We start from the raw sequence: 17,277 nt of genomic DNA on the forward strand, positions 1-17,277 counted from the left end.
GGCTCTGAAACAGAAAATTTGAAATGTCTATACACATCCCTGAATGTATTGCCAAGAGATGGTGTCTTTTCTTGAGAGAAAATCTGTTCTGATTGGAAAGGCTTGTGGACTTGAGATTGGGCCTGGTTCACACGGCAACTGCAACACTGTCCTCCAGCAGATGTGCTGTATGCTTAGTCACTCAGTGGTGTCTGACTCTTTGTGACCCCATGGACTGTAGCTCGCCAGGTTCCTCTGTCCATGGAGATTCTCCAAGAAAGAATACTGGAGTAGGTTGCCATTCCTTTCTCCAGGGGATCTTCCCAACCCAAGGACTGAACTCAGGTCTCCTGCATTGCAAGTGGATTCTTTACCATCTGATCCACCAGAGAAGCCCAAGAATACTGGAGTGGGTAGCCTATCCCTTCTCCAGGGGATCTTCCCAACCCAGGAATCGAACCAGAGTTTCCTGCAGTGCAGGCAGATTCTTTACCAGCTGAGCTACTGGGGAATCCTGCTCCCCCCTCACCCCGCCAGAAGATACTTCTCAAAATTAAATGGGGGAAACTAAAAATGCACAAAAGAAGGGGAGGAATTCCCCTTTCCCAGAATAAGCAAATCTATCTTGGTTTGTAATGCAGTTCCATTAAATAGAAGTAACTAGAAAAAAAAAATAACACCATAATTACTCTCAGTACAGTTTTCTTTCCAGGAATCATAGAATTTATGGGATTTCAAACATTAACCTGAAAAAAAAAAAGGTATTTTAAAAACTACCTTTATATTATTTGGCTATTTTAGTAACTAGTTTACCATACTTATGGCAGGTCATATGTGAATTTTGGATATTTTTCCCCAAATAGCATATGTTCATTTACTGCCATAGCAAGGGACTTAACTATTATGAAACATTCAAGTGGTAAAAAAGGTACATTAAATGTCCACCCCTCATTTTTTTTAACCCAAGGTGGATGCTAACCTGGAAGGATGCAGGGGCAAACTAACATACGAAGTGGTAAAGACAGTGTCTCTGCTTTGAACACACACTCAGAAACACCCATCGGAATGTCCATCACCGTGTGAAGTGAAGTTGCTCAGTCGTGTCTAACTTTTTGTGACCCCATGGACTGTAGCCTACCAGGCTCCTCTGTCCGTGGGATTTTCTGGGGGTGGGGGCGGGGGTGCTGGCAATTCTCTTGCAGAAACTCTCAGAATTAATCCTCTTCTTTATCCTCTTCATTCTCTGCTCTGACTTGGCCTCCCATCTTTCTTTCTTTCTTTCTTTTTTTTCCATGCAGGATCTTAGTTCCCCCAGCAAGGGATCGAATTTGTGCCCCCTGCAGTGGTAGCATGGAGTCTTAACCACTGGATCACCAAGGATGTCCCTGGGCTTCCATTTCAGAAGCTCCTGCAGTGACTTCAGTTGCAGCACTGACATAATCCCTTCCATGACCACAGACCCCAAGGAGTTGCCCTTCAACCTGCCCAGGTGACATGAGTGTGTGATTTCAAAATTCATGGTTTCCTATGGCCCTCACTCAACAAGGAAAGTGTACCCTCTTCTCACCAGGGGTACTTTTCTTTGATTCCTTCTTTCAGCTTCTCATACCTTCTGAGCTCAGGTCAAGCTTGAGACAAGTTACCCAGCATCTAGACTGAAAGGAGAGAGTTTGAGCAAACTCTGGGACATAGCGAAGGACAAGGAAGCCTGGCATGCTGCAGTCCATGTAGTTGCAAAGTTGGACATGACTTAGCGACTGTACAACAAGACTGAAAGGAAACAGTATACCTACAAAACTACATCCCAAATAGTTTATTCTTGGCAACCACTAGTTGAGGCTATGTTCTGACTCTCACTTTGAACTGGGGGTAATATTCAAAATGCATGCTTAATGATCAGTTGTCTTGGGCACCATGATGGAATGGGGAACTGACTAATTGCGAGGTCAAACCAGTGCACACAGGCTGAATATCAGATTGGACAGAGGTCCCAAACAGGCAGGCCTCCAGGCCATGTTGCCAGTGGATGAGTTTTGGTAGGTATGCAGAGTGGTTTTGGACTCTGTTTCTGAGCCTTTAGGCCTTTAGGACACATGTCCTCTCCCATTTCCAGCCGTGAAGTTAAAAGACGCTTGCTCCTTGGAAGAAAAGTTATGACCAACCTAGACAGTATATTAAAAAGCAGAGACGTTACTTTGCCAACAAAGGTCTATCTAGTCAAAGCTATGGTTTTTCCAGTAGTCACATGTGGATGTGAGAGTTGGACTATAAAGAAAGCTGAGGGCCGAAGAATTGATGCTTTTGAACTGTAGTGTTGGAGAAGACCCTTGAGAGTCCCTTGGACTGAAGTTGATCCAACCAGTCCATCCTAAAGGAAATCATTCATGCATATTCATTGAAAGGATTGATGCTGAGGCTGAAATTCCAATACTTCGGCTACCTGATGCGAAGAACTGACTCATTGGAAAAGACCCTGATACTGGGGAAGATGAAGGCAGGAGGAGAAGGGGACAACAGAGAATGAGATGGTTGGATGTCATCACTGACCCAATGGACATGAGTTTGAGTAAACCCTGGGAGTTGGTGATGGACAGGGAGGCTGCAGTCCATGGGGTTGCAAAGAGTCAGACATGACTGAGCAACTGAACTGAACTGATCTTGTCTCATGTCTTAGAACTTATGGCATTGCTGATTTATCTTACCTCTGCTTCCTGGAAACCATCTGCCTGTGCCAGACTTTTTTCCAGACCTTTCTTTGTGGTCCCATCTTTGTCCTGGGGTGGTTCACTTCGATTTTTCTCTTAAAAGATCCCAGATTACTATCACTTGGACAGGTCCTCATACAGGTGGGAATTGTATGACACCTCCTCTGATTGCTGGGCCTAAATTTCCATCGAGATAGGCGTCCCATTCTGAATCTGAACTACATCAATATTGCAGCTACTCATTAAATTATAATTGACTTGGAAAGGAGAAACTAAACATAGAAACAGACAATGGCCAGGCCCTATATAAAAATAGAACTCTGACCCACAGCCTACAACACACTTGCCCGGGAAACCAAACCCTTTATTGACAGTAAACCGTCCAGGAAACCAGCCTGTCGTATGTCAGACTGCTGACTTGTTAGAAGTCAGACTACTATTTCTAACGACAATCTAGGGAGCATTCCCTGGCAGCCCAATGGTTAGACTCCAGGTTTCACTGCTGAGGCATCGGGTTCAATCTCTTGTCAGGGAACTAAATGCAAACTAATCCCACAAAATGCAAGGCAAAAAAACCCAAAAAAACAAAAACCACAAAACCCGCAACAAAACAAAAGGCAAGACAAACAAAAAACCCAAAAGAAACAATCTAGAAGGCTAAACAGTAATTTTTGTAACAATCGACCTAAAATGACCAGAATTTGATTAAAAACAGCTTCCCAAATTTTTCTCCCACTTCCAACTGACGGTCAACCAGAAAAAGCCAAATATGCACCCGTAACCATTCACATAAGATACCCTGTTATGATTTAGCCCTCCTCCACCTTTCCTGAGCCCACAGCCTCCAGTCAGAACACACATGAAGCCTCTCTGTTTTGTATCATCAAGTTTTCTTCTTCCCTGCCTGCCTTTTCATCTTTGCCAAGATGCAAGGGACAGTGGCCGACTCACTTCTTATCCAAGTTCTGAAAAAATAGCCCTTCATTGTTCTCATTTGATTGGTCTTTGTTTATTTCCACAGAAATACATTCAGTTCTAACTCTTTAGATGTCATAATAATAATAAAAGCCTTCAGTAAAATTTAGTCAAATTATTTTAGAAAGGAAAAATAAGAATTTTTTTTTTTTGCATTTTGTAAAAGTTTAAGGAGGGTGGTGTGTGGAGGGAGGAAAATGTCCCCTTTAGCATCTTTTGTGTTTTTTTTAAATTTATATTTACATTTATTTTTAATTGGAGGATAATTGCTTTACAATATTGTGTTGGTTTCTGTCATACTTTAACATCTTTTGAATCTCCTGATTCAATTTTCTGATTTTTCCTATTACCACATAAATTTGCAATAAAACAGCCAACTATAAAATGTTGAGCTTTGCTACTTTTAAGCTGAAAACTTTTTTGAAGCTTAAGGCAGTCATTTCTGCAAAAGATGGCTTTTGGGTTTATTAATTAAAAAGAAGGCAGAGAGTATTTGAAATATTATCATCTGGGTGACTTTATTCTACATTTATAAATATAGCCTCACCACGATGAAGAGAAATTGAAAAGAGTTTGGAATATGGTGATAGCTTAAAACTGAAAATAATTCTTTTTAACATGAATAATTACCCCACCAGTTTTATAACCTAATAAAAATCAAAGAAAAACCCTGGGCATTTTAATTATGAGAAATCATATGTGTTGTGGGAAATTAGAAAAATAACCCACATACTTGTACTTCAGAATCCTCATTTCAGAAATTCTCTCCCTGGAGATTTTCCGAAGAAGTGGATTTCATGAACTGACTTCTTGGCAGGATCCAGTAAACACAGAGTTCAGTAAGAGACATACTGGTTTTGAGTTCGAATTTAGCAACAATTTACTTCACATTTTTTAAAAAAACATTAAAAGTTTTAGTGGGCTTCCCTAGTGGCTCCGATGGTAAAGAATCTGCCTATAATGCAGAGGATCCAGGTTCAATCCCTGGATCTGGAAGATACCCTGGAGAAGGGAATGGCAACCCACTACAGTATTCTTGCCTGGGAAATCCCTTGGACCGAGCAGCCTGGTGGGCTGTAGTCAAAGCTGTTGTGAAGAGTCAGACACGACACAGCAACTGAACAGCAAATGTTTTTTTATTTGTTTTCAGCAAATGTATAATTGCTTTACAATGTTGTGTTAGTTTCTACTGTACAACGAAGTGTATCAGGTATACATATGTCCTGTTCCCTCTTGGGCTTTCCTCCTGACCCCCGCACCCCAATCCCACCCATCTAGATCATCACAGAACACTGAACTGAACACTCTGTGCTATATATCAGGTTCCCACCAGCTATTTTACACATGGTAGTGTATATATGTCAATCCTAATCTCCCAATTCATCCCACCCTCCCCTTCCCTCACTGTGTTTACCCCTCTGTTCTCTATGTCTGTGTCTATTCCTGCCCTGAAAACAGGCTTATCTGTACCATTTTTCCAGATTCCATATATATTTGTCAATATATATAGAGTGAAATAAGTCAGAAGGAGGAAAACTTCACATTGAACTGAGATGTGGAGTAGATGTCTTTGGACATGGTTCTCATTATATTTGTTCCTTTTAAAATATACGCTATGTTCCTTTTCTTCTATACTCTAGACAGAGACAGAGGAGAGAATACCCTGATAACTTTCTCACTTTCTAATAATCCCTTTAAAGTTTACTCGAATGTCTCTTATACACATACACGTTACTCATATCATGATGTAATTCCTACATCCTTCAGGGAATTCCCCAAATACTCTCTTTCTGGGTGTCTCCATTGGTGGTTGTGCTTTGAAGAAAAGGACATCAGAGGTGTTCAATTAGCACTTGTTGACAAATTGATTCAACACAAACTAATGTTACATTAACCTCAATTTGGAAGATATGCTGAAGCAATAACAGTCATTTAGCACTTACTTTGTTAACACTGGTTTTGGATTATCTGTCCTGTTTTACCCCACCTCTGTGTTTTCTCTAGTGAACTCACACTGACGATATGTCTTTTGATTTCTTAATTATTCATTTTTGCTGTTGTGTAAAATGAGAATGTCTTGTAGTCACTCAGCCCTAGATTTATTTATTTACTCATCTGTGGTTGCGCTGAGTCTTCCCTGTGGTGCTCTGGCTTTCTAAAGTTGCGGTGAGTGGGGGTCTCATTGCCATGGATGGGCTTCTCATTGCAGCGGCTTCTTCTCATCTCACAGCGTGGTCTCTAGGCACCCTCGTGCTTAGTTGCCCCCTGGGCACGTGGAATCCCCCAGGACCAAGGATCGAACCCATATACCCTGAACTGGCAGGTGGAATCTTATCCACTGTCCCACCAGGGAATCCCCAGCCTGAGATTTTTAAGGATTAGAAAGACTTTCAGTGTTAACCTCCCAGCTTACCCTTCATTTATGGGCATGACCCTTCTCTCCTTTCCCCAAACTTCAACATACCTGGAAAGCACCTGGAGGATTTGTTAAAACTTGGAGTGCTAGCCCACACCCCAGAGCTTCTGTTTCCCTAGGTCTGGGGTGGGGCGGGGGGTCCAAGAATTTTGCATATTTCAGGACTTTCCAGGTGATGCTGCTGCTGCTGCTGGTCTCAGCACCACGCATTGAGATCTATTTCTATTGTATCCTGTGGGAGAAAGAGGAATTCCACTCTGTGTGTGTGTGTGTGTATGTTTGTGTGTGTGTGTGTGTGTGTGTGTGTGTGAGTGGTGATGGAAATGGCGGTGGTGGTGATACAGAGGTACAGTTTAACCAGGGCCACGTGTGGACATAGATCATTGTGAGGAAACTGCAGGGCTTTTGGAATGAGTCCAGGTCCCAAAGGTATTCGGGAGAGGGGAAAAGAGGAAGAGAAAGCCTGATGTATTCCTGACAGCTGGATGCTTCTGCCATTTGGATTTCATTGAAATGAAACTCCTAAATGGTTTAAGCACCCCAGAGGGGCTGCTAACTTGTCATATCTCAGACACACATACAGTATTGGTATCTGCAGTTTATGCTGTCAGACTACATCATTAAAACTCTCTGCAGTAGTGGAGAAGCTAGATAAATATTTGTACATTTGGCTGCACACAGCCACTATTTATGTTTCCTTATTCTCCTGTTTTGTCTCAAGAAATCTGAGTCAGATGGTGTAATCGGTTGTGAAGTTGAATCCCACCATCATAGTCATTCACCTGCTTAAAGATGGAAGTGGATGGGTGATATAGTGAGTCTTGTAACCTGTTTATTGTCTGCCATATGGTAAAGACAAGCAGCTCTTCGCAGATTACTGGATGTCTCCAGTTATTATGAATTCTTCTAAAGACACTGCAAACAGACAAATGTCAGTTCAGCAGAATAACAGTACGCATTGGTATTTGGATCATTCTTGCGTACTATAAAATTGCAAGTGATTTCAGATTCTGAAAGGACTTTATAAGCTTCAGGTCTCAAGGCTCCGATTTTAACGGCACATTGTCTTTTTCGTTTCAACTTTTTAAAAATATTTTATTATGGAAAATTGCAAGCATATCCAGAATTAGAGAGAAGAGTATAATAAACTTTGATGGTACTATCACCCAGATGCAATAATTATCATTATTTTGCCACTTGTGTTTAACCACTCTTCACTTTTGGGCCACAGTGACTTTACTAGTAAATACCTCATTTCTGGGGCTTTTCAGGTGGCGCTAGTGGTAAAGAACCTGCCTGCAAATGCAAGAGACATAGGTTTGATTCCTGGGTCAGGAAGATCCCCTGGAGGAGGACTTGGCAACCCACTCTGGTATTCTTGCGTGGAGAATCCCATGGACAGAGGAGACTGTTGGGCTACAGTTGGTAGGGTCTCAAAGAGTTGGACACAACTGAAGAGACTTAGCCTGCATGCACGCATCTCATTTCTAACACATAAAGACTTTAAAACAATATGCCCACAATAGTAGTATCACATCTAAAAAAATTATTATGTGAAATATTATTCCAATACATGTTGAAAGTTTTTCAATTGTCTCAAAATTTGTTAATTGTCCTATTTGTTCCATCAGGACTCAAACAAGTTTTTTTTTTCATAGAATTTGGTTGATTTATCTTTTATGCTTCTATTATTTCTTAACAGTTTCCTCCTTTCCCACCTCTTTTTATTTTAACAAGCCATTTATTTGTTGAAGAGATGAGTCATTTTTCCTGTTGATTTCCTGCATTCTGTATTTGTTTGATTATTCTCTGTGGTCCAGTAGTCATGTATAGATGAGAGAGTTGGACCATAAAAAAAGGCTGAGCACCAAAGAATTGATGCTTTCAAATTAGGGTGCTGGAGAAGACTCTTGAGAGTCTCTTGGACTGCAAGCAGATCAAACCAGTCAATCTTAAAGGAAATCAACCCTGAATATTCATTAGAAGGACTGATGCTGAAGCTGAAGCTCCAATATTTTGGTCACCTGATGTGAAGAGCCAACTCATTGGAAAAGACTCTGATGCTGGGAAAGACTGAGGGCAGAAGAAGATGCAGAAGAGGATGACAGAGGATGAGGTGATTGGATGGCATCACTTACTCAATGGACATGAGTTTGAGCAAACTCCAGAAGATGGTGAAGCACAAGGAAGTCTGGTGTGCTGCAGTCCATGGGTTGCAAAGAGTCAGACACAACTGAGTGACTAACAACAACAACAACCCTCATAAGGCTCTAACTTCACCTTTTCTCTTCCTTCGTGATGGAGGACACTTTGTTCATCTTGGCCAATTACAGGTCTTGCCTTTATCCTCTGGATCCAGTGCTCTTTGACTTGTGAAACACTTCACTTTGTTTATCCACTTTTATGAAATTTTCCATTCTTTCCCAGATCAGGTTTTTTGTTAAAAAACATTTATTTATTTATTTCACTGTACTGGGTCTTAGTTGTGACATGTGAACTTTTAGTTGAGGTATGTGAAGTTTCAGCTGCAGCATGTGGGATTTAGTTCCCTGACCAGGGACTGAACTCAGGTCCCCTGCATTGGGAGCATGGAGTCTTAGCCACTGGACCACCAGAGAAGTTCCTTTACCAGAGCAGTTTTGTAACCGTATTCTAATTTTCCATCTTTATCTTAGAAACAAACAAGCCTTGGGTCCATAGCTCCTTGAAGATTGATTTCACTCATTTTCTGTTCTGTATAACCCAAATTCTCAAGGATTGTTAACTGTATTGGTTCCACCTCCTGAACTTTTCTTTAATATATTCCAGTATGGCTTCTACACTACCTCACCACTTCACTGAAATTCCTTGTCTCAGGATCACTGACAGTCCTCACACAGCCATTTGCAATGTCTCCTTCTCTGTCCTCTTATCCACCCCTTGGGTATTTGATGGGGTTGGCGATTTACTTTTTGAAACACTCTCTTCTCTTGGCTGTCATTACACTATTGTTTTCTAATTTTCCAAATGGACTGGCTTCCAAAGTCAGTTTTCTTTCCCAGCTGGCCCCTATTCCTCCCTTGAAGTAATGGCATTCCTCTGGTTTAAGTTGTGTATCCTCTTTCCTTTTCATTTTACTCTTTCTCCCTGAGTGATGCTATTAATTCTCTGTTTTTAAAAATCATTATGACTCAAGACTCCAAAGTTTATATCTCCAACCTAGATGACTTTTTTTCCTGAGCGCAGTATGCAATTTTGCTTACCTGACAGCTCAACCTGTATGTTTTACAGACACTTCAAATCATATACATCTAAGATTGTTGTTGTTCAGTCACTAAGTTGTGTCCGGCTCTGTGACCCCATGGACCAAAGCATGTCAGGTTCCTCTGTCCTTCAGTATTTCTTGGATTTTGCTCAAATTCATGTCCATTGAGTCGGTGATGCTATCTAACCATCTCACCCTCTGCCTCTCCCTTCTCCTTTTGCCGTCAATCTTTCCGAGCATCCAGGTCTTTTCCAATGTGCCTTTGAGTCAGGTGGCCAAAGTATTGAAACTTCAGTTTCAGCATTAGTCCTTCCAATGAATACATCTAAGATAGAACTTCTCATTTCTTTTTTATAAGTGAATACCCACCCCATCTGTTCCATACCAATAAATGGCTTGATTATCCTTTAGTTACTCAATCCAGGGGCTTCTCTGGTGGCTCAGTGGTAAAGAATCTGCATGTAATTCAGGAGACCCAGGTTCAATCCCTGCGTCGGGAAGATTCCCTGGAGGAGAACATGGCTATCCACTCCAGTATTCTTGCCTGGAGAATCCCATGGACTGAGGAGCCTGGTGGACTACAATCCACAGGGTCATAAGGTGTCAGACACGACTGAAGTGACTGAGCCGGCACATACTCAATCCAGAAACCTGAATCAGTCCTGATTTTTTCCCCCATAACCCCTATCCAAAGCATTGGTAACTTCAATTGATTCTACTCTCCAAACTATCTTGACTCTGTCTTTTCTCTCTCTTTTTGGTTCTTGGTCATAGCCCATCCTTCATAGACTATGTTGATATCTCTTTGATGGTATCTCTGATTCCACATTTGCTCCTCTATAATCCATTTCCACATCACAGGCAAAAGTAATCATCTTCCAGAACATAAACCTTCTTTAAAAACCTTCAGTGGATTTTTATTTTATTTGTAACAAGTCCAACCTCCTTGCAAGTCTTGTTGGGTCTGTAGATCTACCTGACCTGTCTCTGCTGATCTCTCCAAACTTAGGCTGCACTACGCCATCACTACACCAAAGTCACTCTCTTTCAAACACACCCAAATCTTTCCTACTTCAAGATGTTCATACATGCTGCTCCTTCTGTTTTTTTCTCTCCGCTGTTGACTCATGTGACTTGTCTGTTGGAAATCAGCTTAAATATTGTCTTTGATGTGGATGGCTTTTCTGATCAATCAGACTAAAGTAGGTAGCATTTCTATTCCATCTATCTGTGAGTGATCTAAATATCTTTCAAATGACAATTGCTTATTTTTAATCTATTCTCAGAAAAACAATTTCTTTCCCTAATAGTGATATAAATCCCAGTGATCTATTCTTGGAAAAGCCAATTTAAATATAAAATACTGACTGTGATATGATAACAGTTTCAGGACAATGGATTTGGATTCAAATTTGAGCTTAAACTTGTTGCTTTAAAATCAGCTCTTCCTTCCTGTTTCTTAATTAGCAGACAGATGATAAATCAAACAGAATGAAATAAAGGAGAGACAGAATACAACTGCTGAATGATAAGACAGCCTTGTAAGACTTCCTGCATTCAGGAACAGAGGAATCATGAGGAAAGGGTCAAACATTCCTTAGATGCTTGCTCTGTGTTAGGCACTATGCATGCCTGCATGCTCAATTGCTTCAGTTGTGTCCAACTCTGTGACGCTATGGACTGTAGTCCACCAGGCTCCTCTGTTCATGGGATTCTCCAGGCAAGGTTACTGGACTGGGTTGCCCTGCCCTCCTCTAGGGCAACTTCTTGACCCAGGGATTGAACTGAGGTCTCCTGCACTGCAGGTAGATTCTTTACCACTGAGCCACTGGAGAAGCCCCATTAGGTACTATACTAGACACTTAACTAGCTGTTCTGACTTTACAGCTTTACTAGCCCAAAGTTGGGGCTGCTGTTGTTGTTGTTCAGTCACTAAGTCATGTGTGACTCTTTGAGACCCCATGGACTGCAGCACGCCAGCCTTCCCTGTCCTTTACTATCTCCCAGAAGTTGCTCAAACTCATGTCCATCGAGTTGGTGATGCCATCCAACCATCTCATCCTCTGGCATCTTCTTCTCCTCCTGCCTTCAATCTTTCCCAGCATCAGGGTCTTTTCCAATGAGTCAGTTCTTTGCATCAGGTGGTCAAAGTTTTGGAGCTTCAGCTGCAGCATCAGTACTTCCAGTGAGTATTCAGGGTTGATTTCCTTTAGGATGGACTGGTTGGATCTCCTTAGAGTACAAGGGACTCTCAAGAGTCTTCTCCAGCACCACAGTTCAAAAGCATCTTTGGCGCTCAGCCTTCGTTATGGTCCAGCTCTCACATCTGTACGCGACTGCTGGAAAAACCATAACTTTGACTATATAGGCCTTTGTTGGCAAAGTGATGTCTCTGCTTTTTAATGTGATGTCTAGGTTTGTCATAGCTTTTCTTCCAAGGAGCAAGAAATCATGAGCTATTAACTCATACTATTTTAGAGTTGGAAAGAATGTCAAAGATTGAAGATCCTTTAGTTTATTATGTGATGAACATGCCCATTATGTGATTCCTTTAGCAATATATGATCTAATGCTTTCCTGGTCTCCCCTTGAGCTCTCTACCTCCCGCTGCAGCTCATTCCATGGTTAATAATTCTAATTACCAGAATGTTTTAGCTCAATGGCCTGTAACTGTCTCCATGTAACTTCCACTCACTGTACTTATTTCTATGCTCTGCAGAGTGAGATGTCTCTGTCCACCCCATGAGTCATCCATGTATTAGAAGGTGGTCATCAAGTGGCCTTCAATGCTCCTCCAAGCCAAATGTTATCAAGATGGTTTTAGACTTAGGGTTAGTGTGATTTGAGGTTGACTGACAACAACTAGGATTCCTGCAGACTTCCTCCCTTCATTTTTACCCTGTGCCTCTGGGCCAGGTGAACATAGTTAAGTTAAGATTATTTTGCAGTTCCTTCTCTCTAAATAATTACTTTTTCAGATGTAAGGATGCTCCTATTATTATTGTCCATAGAATAGCTGCTCTTTAAATGCTGGCATTTTATTTGTGCTGCTGTTGCTGCTGCTGTTAAGTTGCTTTTGTGCTAGATGTATATTAACTTTAATTCAGTGGCTTCCCAGGTGGCTCAGTGATAAAGAATCCACCTGCCAATGCAAGAGACACAGGAGGCGCAAGTTTGATCCCTGGGTCGGGAAGATTCCCTGGAGGAAAAAATGGCAACTCATCCCAGTATTCTTGCCTGGGAAATTCCATGGGCAGAGGAGGCTGGCTGGTTACAGTCCACGGGGTCACAAAGAGTCAGACATGACTTAGCAACTAAGCAACAACAAAAACAACTGTAACTCACACAGTATCCTTGGATGGTAGGTAACAGTTTGAAACATATGAAACCATCATTTTTACAGGTAAAAAATGGCTGACTAGCAGAGATATTAGTTTGCCAACAAAGATCCGTCTAGTCAAAGCTATGGTTTTTCCAGTAGTCATGTATGGATATGAGAGTTGGACTATAAAGAAAGCTGAGGGCCAAAGAATTAATGCTTTTGAACTGTGGTGTTGGAGAAGACTCTTGAGAGTCCTTTGGACTGCAAGGAGATCCAACCAGTCCATCCTAAAGGAGATCAGTCCTGAATATTCATTGACGGGACTGATGCTGAAGCTGAAACTGCAATATTTTGGCCACCTGATGTGAGGAACTGACTCATTGGAAAAGACCCTGATGCTGGGAAAAATTGAAGGTGGGAGGAGAAGGGAAAGACAGAGGATTAGACGGTTGGATGGCATCATCAACTCGGTGGACATGAGTTTGAATAACCTCCAGGAGTTGGTAATGGAGGACAGGGAAGCCTGGTGTGCTGCAGTCCATGGGGTCACAAAGAGTTGGACACGACTGAGCGACTGAACTGAACTGAACTGATCAACAACTTCAGATGGTGCAATTATTACTAATCTGATTTTACAGATGAGAAAATCAGAGACTTTAACATGGTACATAACTTGTTCAAGGTCACAAAGCCAAGAGCAGGGTGAGGTCTACCCTACATCTGTCCAGCTTGAGAGGTGGCTCATTGGCTGCGCATGCTGCTTCCTTTATGCATCACTTTGCCATTGCAGATGCAAGAAATCTAGGTAAAGAGAAAGAGACCACAGTCATCTGTAACGTGGCATGGCAGAGCGGAAAGGAAACGGGAATTTGAGGTAGCTGTATATTTGCTAATTAAGTCATTATCCCAACACTTACCATTTGTGTGACCTTGAGAAAGTTACCGAACTTCCCTGAAAGCCAATTAGCGTATCTCTAAAATTGGGTTATTAATATTTAACTTACAGTGCTTGTGTGAGGATTCTGTGGGTTGACATTCTATCAAGCTCCCGCCCAGGGCCTTCCTGTTGCCTGGCATGTCTTGCTGTACAGTCTCAACCCACTCACTGTCTCATTCTCCTACATCAAGGGGCAGTCAGTTTTTTCCTAAAAGGCCATTAGTAGATATTACAGACTTTGTGAGCTGAGAGGAAATATCCTGAGCTCTTCAAGCACCTGTTTTCACCAAAAGGCTATTGTTATCTTTACATTTTACTTTGAAAAAATGTAAAAGCCATTCTTAGCTCGCAGGCCATATAAAACGAGGTGGGCCAAGGGGCTGGGGTTTGCCAGTCCCTCCACTAGCTGGCTATTAACGTAGTTTGCTCTCTCTCCTCAAGTCTTCAGCAGTTTCTCACTTGTGTGTGTGTGCTTAGTTGCTAAGTCATGTCCAACTCTTTGTGACCCCATGGACTGTAGCCCATCAGGCTCCTCTGTCCAAGGGATTTCCCAGCCAAGAATACTCCAGTGGATTCCCAGGAAACCCCCTGGAGTGGGTTGCTATTTCCTTCTCCAGGGGATCTTCCTGACCCAGGGATCGAACCTGTGTCTCCTGCATTGGCAGGCAAATTCTTTACCACTGAGCCACCTGGGAAGTCCTTCTCGCTCAGGCTCACTGTCAATGATTATATTGCTTCTTCTTTCATTGAGAAAATAGAAGCGATCAGAAAAGACGTAGCAGCAGCTCCCCTGGCCTCACCTCCCTTTATTGTGCTTCTTTCTCTTTGTTTCTACAACTAAGTAGCTCTCTGGGCTCCTGACACAAGCCACCACTTCTGCTGATGCACTCAATTCCATTGCCTCCTACTTACTTAGAAACAATGCTCTAGCAATTTTCCCCTAGCTCCTTTAAGGCACTAACATTTCTATATCTGCTGGGTCAAACATGCTGTGATTTCTCTCATCTTAAGAAAACTCTCCCTTGACCCCACTTTCTCCTTCACTTACCACTCCCTCCCCATTTCTTGCAATAAAACTCCATGAGTGGATTAACTATATGGGCTAACTCTAATTTCTCTTTTCTCTTTCTTCTCTATCAGCCCATTAGTAATGACCTCCAGGTGGCCGACATGAATGAGCAGTTCTCAGTCTTCATTTAGACTGTTTTATCAGCAGTATTTGCCACAGGATTATTCCTTTCTCTCTGCAACCTTCCTTCACTAGCCTTCTTGGGTACCAGACTTCACTTCTTGTCCTCCTTAATCACTGCTGATCCTTTTCAGGATCTTTGTTATTCCTCCTCATCTTCACTACCTCTTAATGCTGGAGCATCTCAGGGATTGGTCCTTAGCTCTCATCTATTTTCTATCTATATTCAGTCTTGTAATAATCTTCTACAGCCTTATGGCTTTATCTATCTGTTATGACTTCCATATGTGTATTTCCAGCCTGGCTTATTTCCTGAACCCCAGATTTTTATATCTGACTGTCTGTTTAACATCTCTGCTTTCATATCTTATAGGTATTTCAAGCTCAACATGAGTTTCAGCTCCTGCTATTTCCCCATCAACAAAACAGCCTTCTCTTTTTGTCCTTCTCATTTATGTAAATTGCAATTCCATTATTTTGTCACTTAGGATAAAACCCCTAGCTTTATCCCCTTTAAAAAAATTTTAATCAACTTTTGAGATATAATTTATGTCCATTAGACTGTCCATTTAAAGTGCACAATTCAACAAATTTTGACTGATGTATATATCATGAAACCACTGCCACAATCAATATACAGAACATTTCTATCTCCCTTTGTCACCCATTTGCCTGGCTACATCTTCAACTACTCTCTTTTTCTCAAATCTGAAATTCCATCCATCAGCAAATCCTGTTGCCCAAGCCTTCAAAATACACCTAGAATCCTATTCCTTCTTCCTTCTTATCCTACTACTATTACCATTTTGTTCCAAGACACTCTAATTTTTTGTGGGTTTTTGAGATGACTTCCTGCTTATGCACTTTAGCGTATTCAAAACACAGCAGTTGGATATACACTTGTTAAATATGAGGAGTTTCTATCACTCCATTGTTTAAACCCTTGGTGTCTTCCCTTCTCAGAGCAAATGCCAAGGTCACTACAGGGGTACATTTGGCCCTTCCCAATCTGGCCATCCATAATGCCCTGATCTTTCCATGTTCCTACTTCTCTCCCCCTCCTTTCCTTGTCTCCACCCTATTCCTTGAATATGCCAAGTTTGCTCCCACCTCAGGGCCCTTCCACAGGCTGAGTTCTGGCCCCTTTCTTTCTCAGGTACATGCATGACTTGCATCCTCACTTCCTTCAGATCTTTACTCCAAACACCCTTTTCTCTATGAACCTCTTCTTGATTCTCTCATTTAAAATTGTATCCCCTCCCACACTTTATTCCATATTCCTACCTTATTTTGCCATTGCACTTATCACTATTTGGCAGTCAACATATGCAGGTGGTGCTAGTGGTAAAGAACCCCCCTGCCAATGCAGGGGACGTTAGGGATGTGGGTTCAATCCCTGAGTCAGGAAGATCCCCAGGAGGAGGGCATGACAACCCACTCCAGTATTCTTGCCTGGAGAATCCCATGGTCAGAGGAGTCTGGTGGGCCACGATCCATCGAATTGCAAAGTGTTGAACACAAATGAAACAGTTTAGCATGTACCCACACATACATTTGTTGACCTGCAACTATGTGCCAATGACCATTCTAGGCACTTGGAATGCAGTATTAAATGAAACAGTCGAAAATGTCTATCATCCTGGAGTTTTCACATATTTTACTAATTTTTCTTGCTTCTCAATCATCTCTCGTTAATGAGAATAAAAGCTCTGCAATAACAGGGATTATGTCTATTTTGTTCAATACTGTATCAGTAGTGCCCAGAAAAATGCTGGGAAGTAGTGGGATTTTAACAAATACCAGCTGTTGTCTTTTAATTTTATTTTTCCAGATAAAAAAGCAACCTCTGGTCCAAGCTGTATTAATGTAGAATAGATTCCTGCAGTGTCCTACTTTAGACCTTGAGGGAATTTGCATCCTGTGAAAATTGAAGACACAATTGAATTACTAATTAAAAAATGAAACCAGTTCAATTCTGATCCTCTAAGAGTGGGATTTAAACTCTGAAGTGGTATTAATCTAACTTTCCAGAGAACTTATCAAGAAAACTCCAGTTCTCTGCAGACAGCCTTTTCCAAGACCTTTGGCTTGATGAGCAGCTGCCTGCATGTTGAGTAATGAGGTGGGCTATGCCACAGATTGCTCCTTCCTTAGAAACGTGCCTTAGAACACTATTGTCTGGATTAGTGCTTCCCAAAGTGTGGTCCCTTGACTATCTGCATTGGCATTGATCAACTTGAACCACTAAATCAGGATCTCTGGGGGTAACATTCTAAAATCTTCATTCTTTGCTAACTCCTGATATGGGTGTTTCCTTGAAGTTTGCAGTTATTTGGTTTAAAATTTGTCCGAGTTAGGACAACTGGTTCTAGGAGGATTGAATCACTGTGACTGAAAAAGAAAGACAAGAATTCTCAGCAGGTGGATTGCGGCGGTCAGGTGAGGACTGAAAGATGAGGTTGAATTCAAACGTTAGCATTTTTGGCTGTGCTCTCGTTGTAGGCTGAATG

General features: G+C 41.7%; 1 protein-coding gene across 2 annotated transcripts in view; it reads left to right on the top strand.

The window, feature by feature from the left end:
* The window catches only part of BACH1 (BTB domain and CNC homolog 1), a 122,245-nt gene extending 118,201 nt beyond the window's left edge, over positions 1–4,044 (top strand). Inside the window, exons 5-6 of one of the 2 annotated variants that reach the window (XR_014073341.1) lie at positions 1,278–1,468; positions 1,579–4,044. Coding sequence is in view for 1 of the 2 variants with exons in the window: in XM_081557929.1 (XP_081414055.1) it covers positions 1,278–1,328 (51 nt within the window). In the remaining variant the exon portion in view is untranslated. Of the gene's footprint in view, positions 1–1,277 lie in introns of both variants that reach the window. The other variant, XM_081557929.1, reaches the window with a different exon arrangement.
* The last annotated feature ends 13,233 nt before the right edge of the window (positions 4,045–17,277 follow it).

Source organism: Giraffa tippelskirchi, chromosome 2 (genome assembly GCF_054371585.1).
Source record: "Giraffa tippelskirchi isolate mGirTip1 chromosome 2, T2T-mGirTip1v1.2.pri, whole genome shotgun sequence".
NCBI classification, from domain to species: domain Eukaryota; kingdom Metazoa; phylum Chordata; class Mammalia; order Artiodactyla; family Giraffidae; genus Giraffa; species Giraffa tippelskirchi.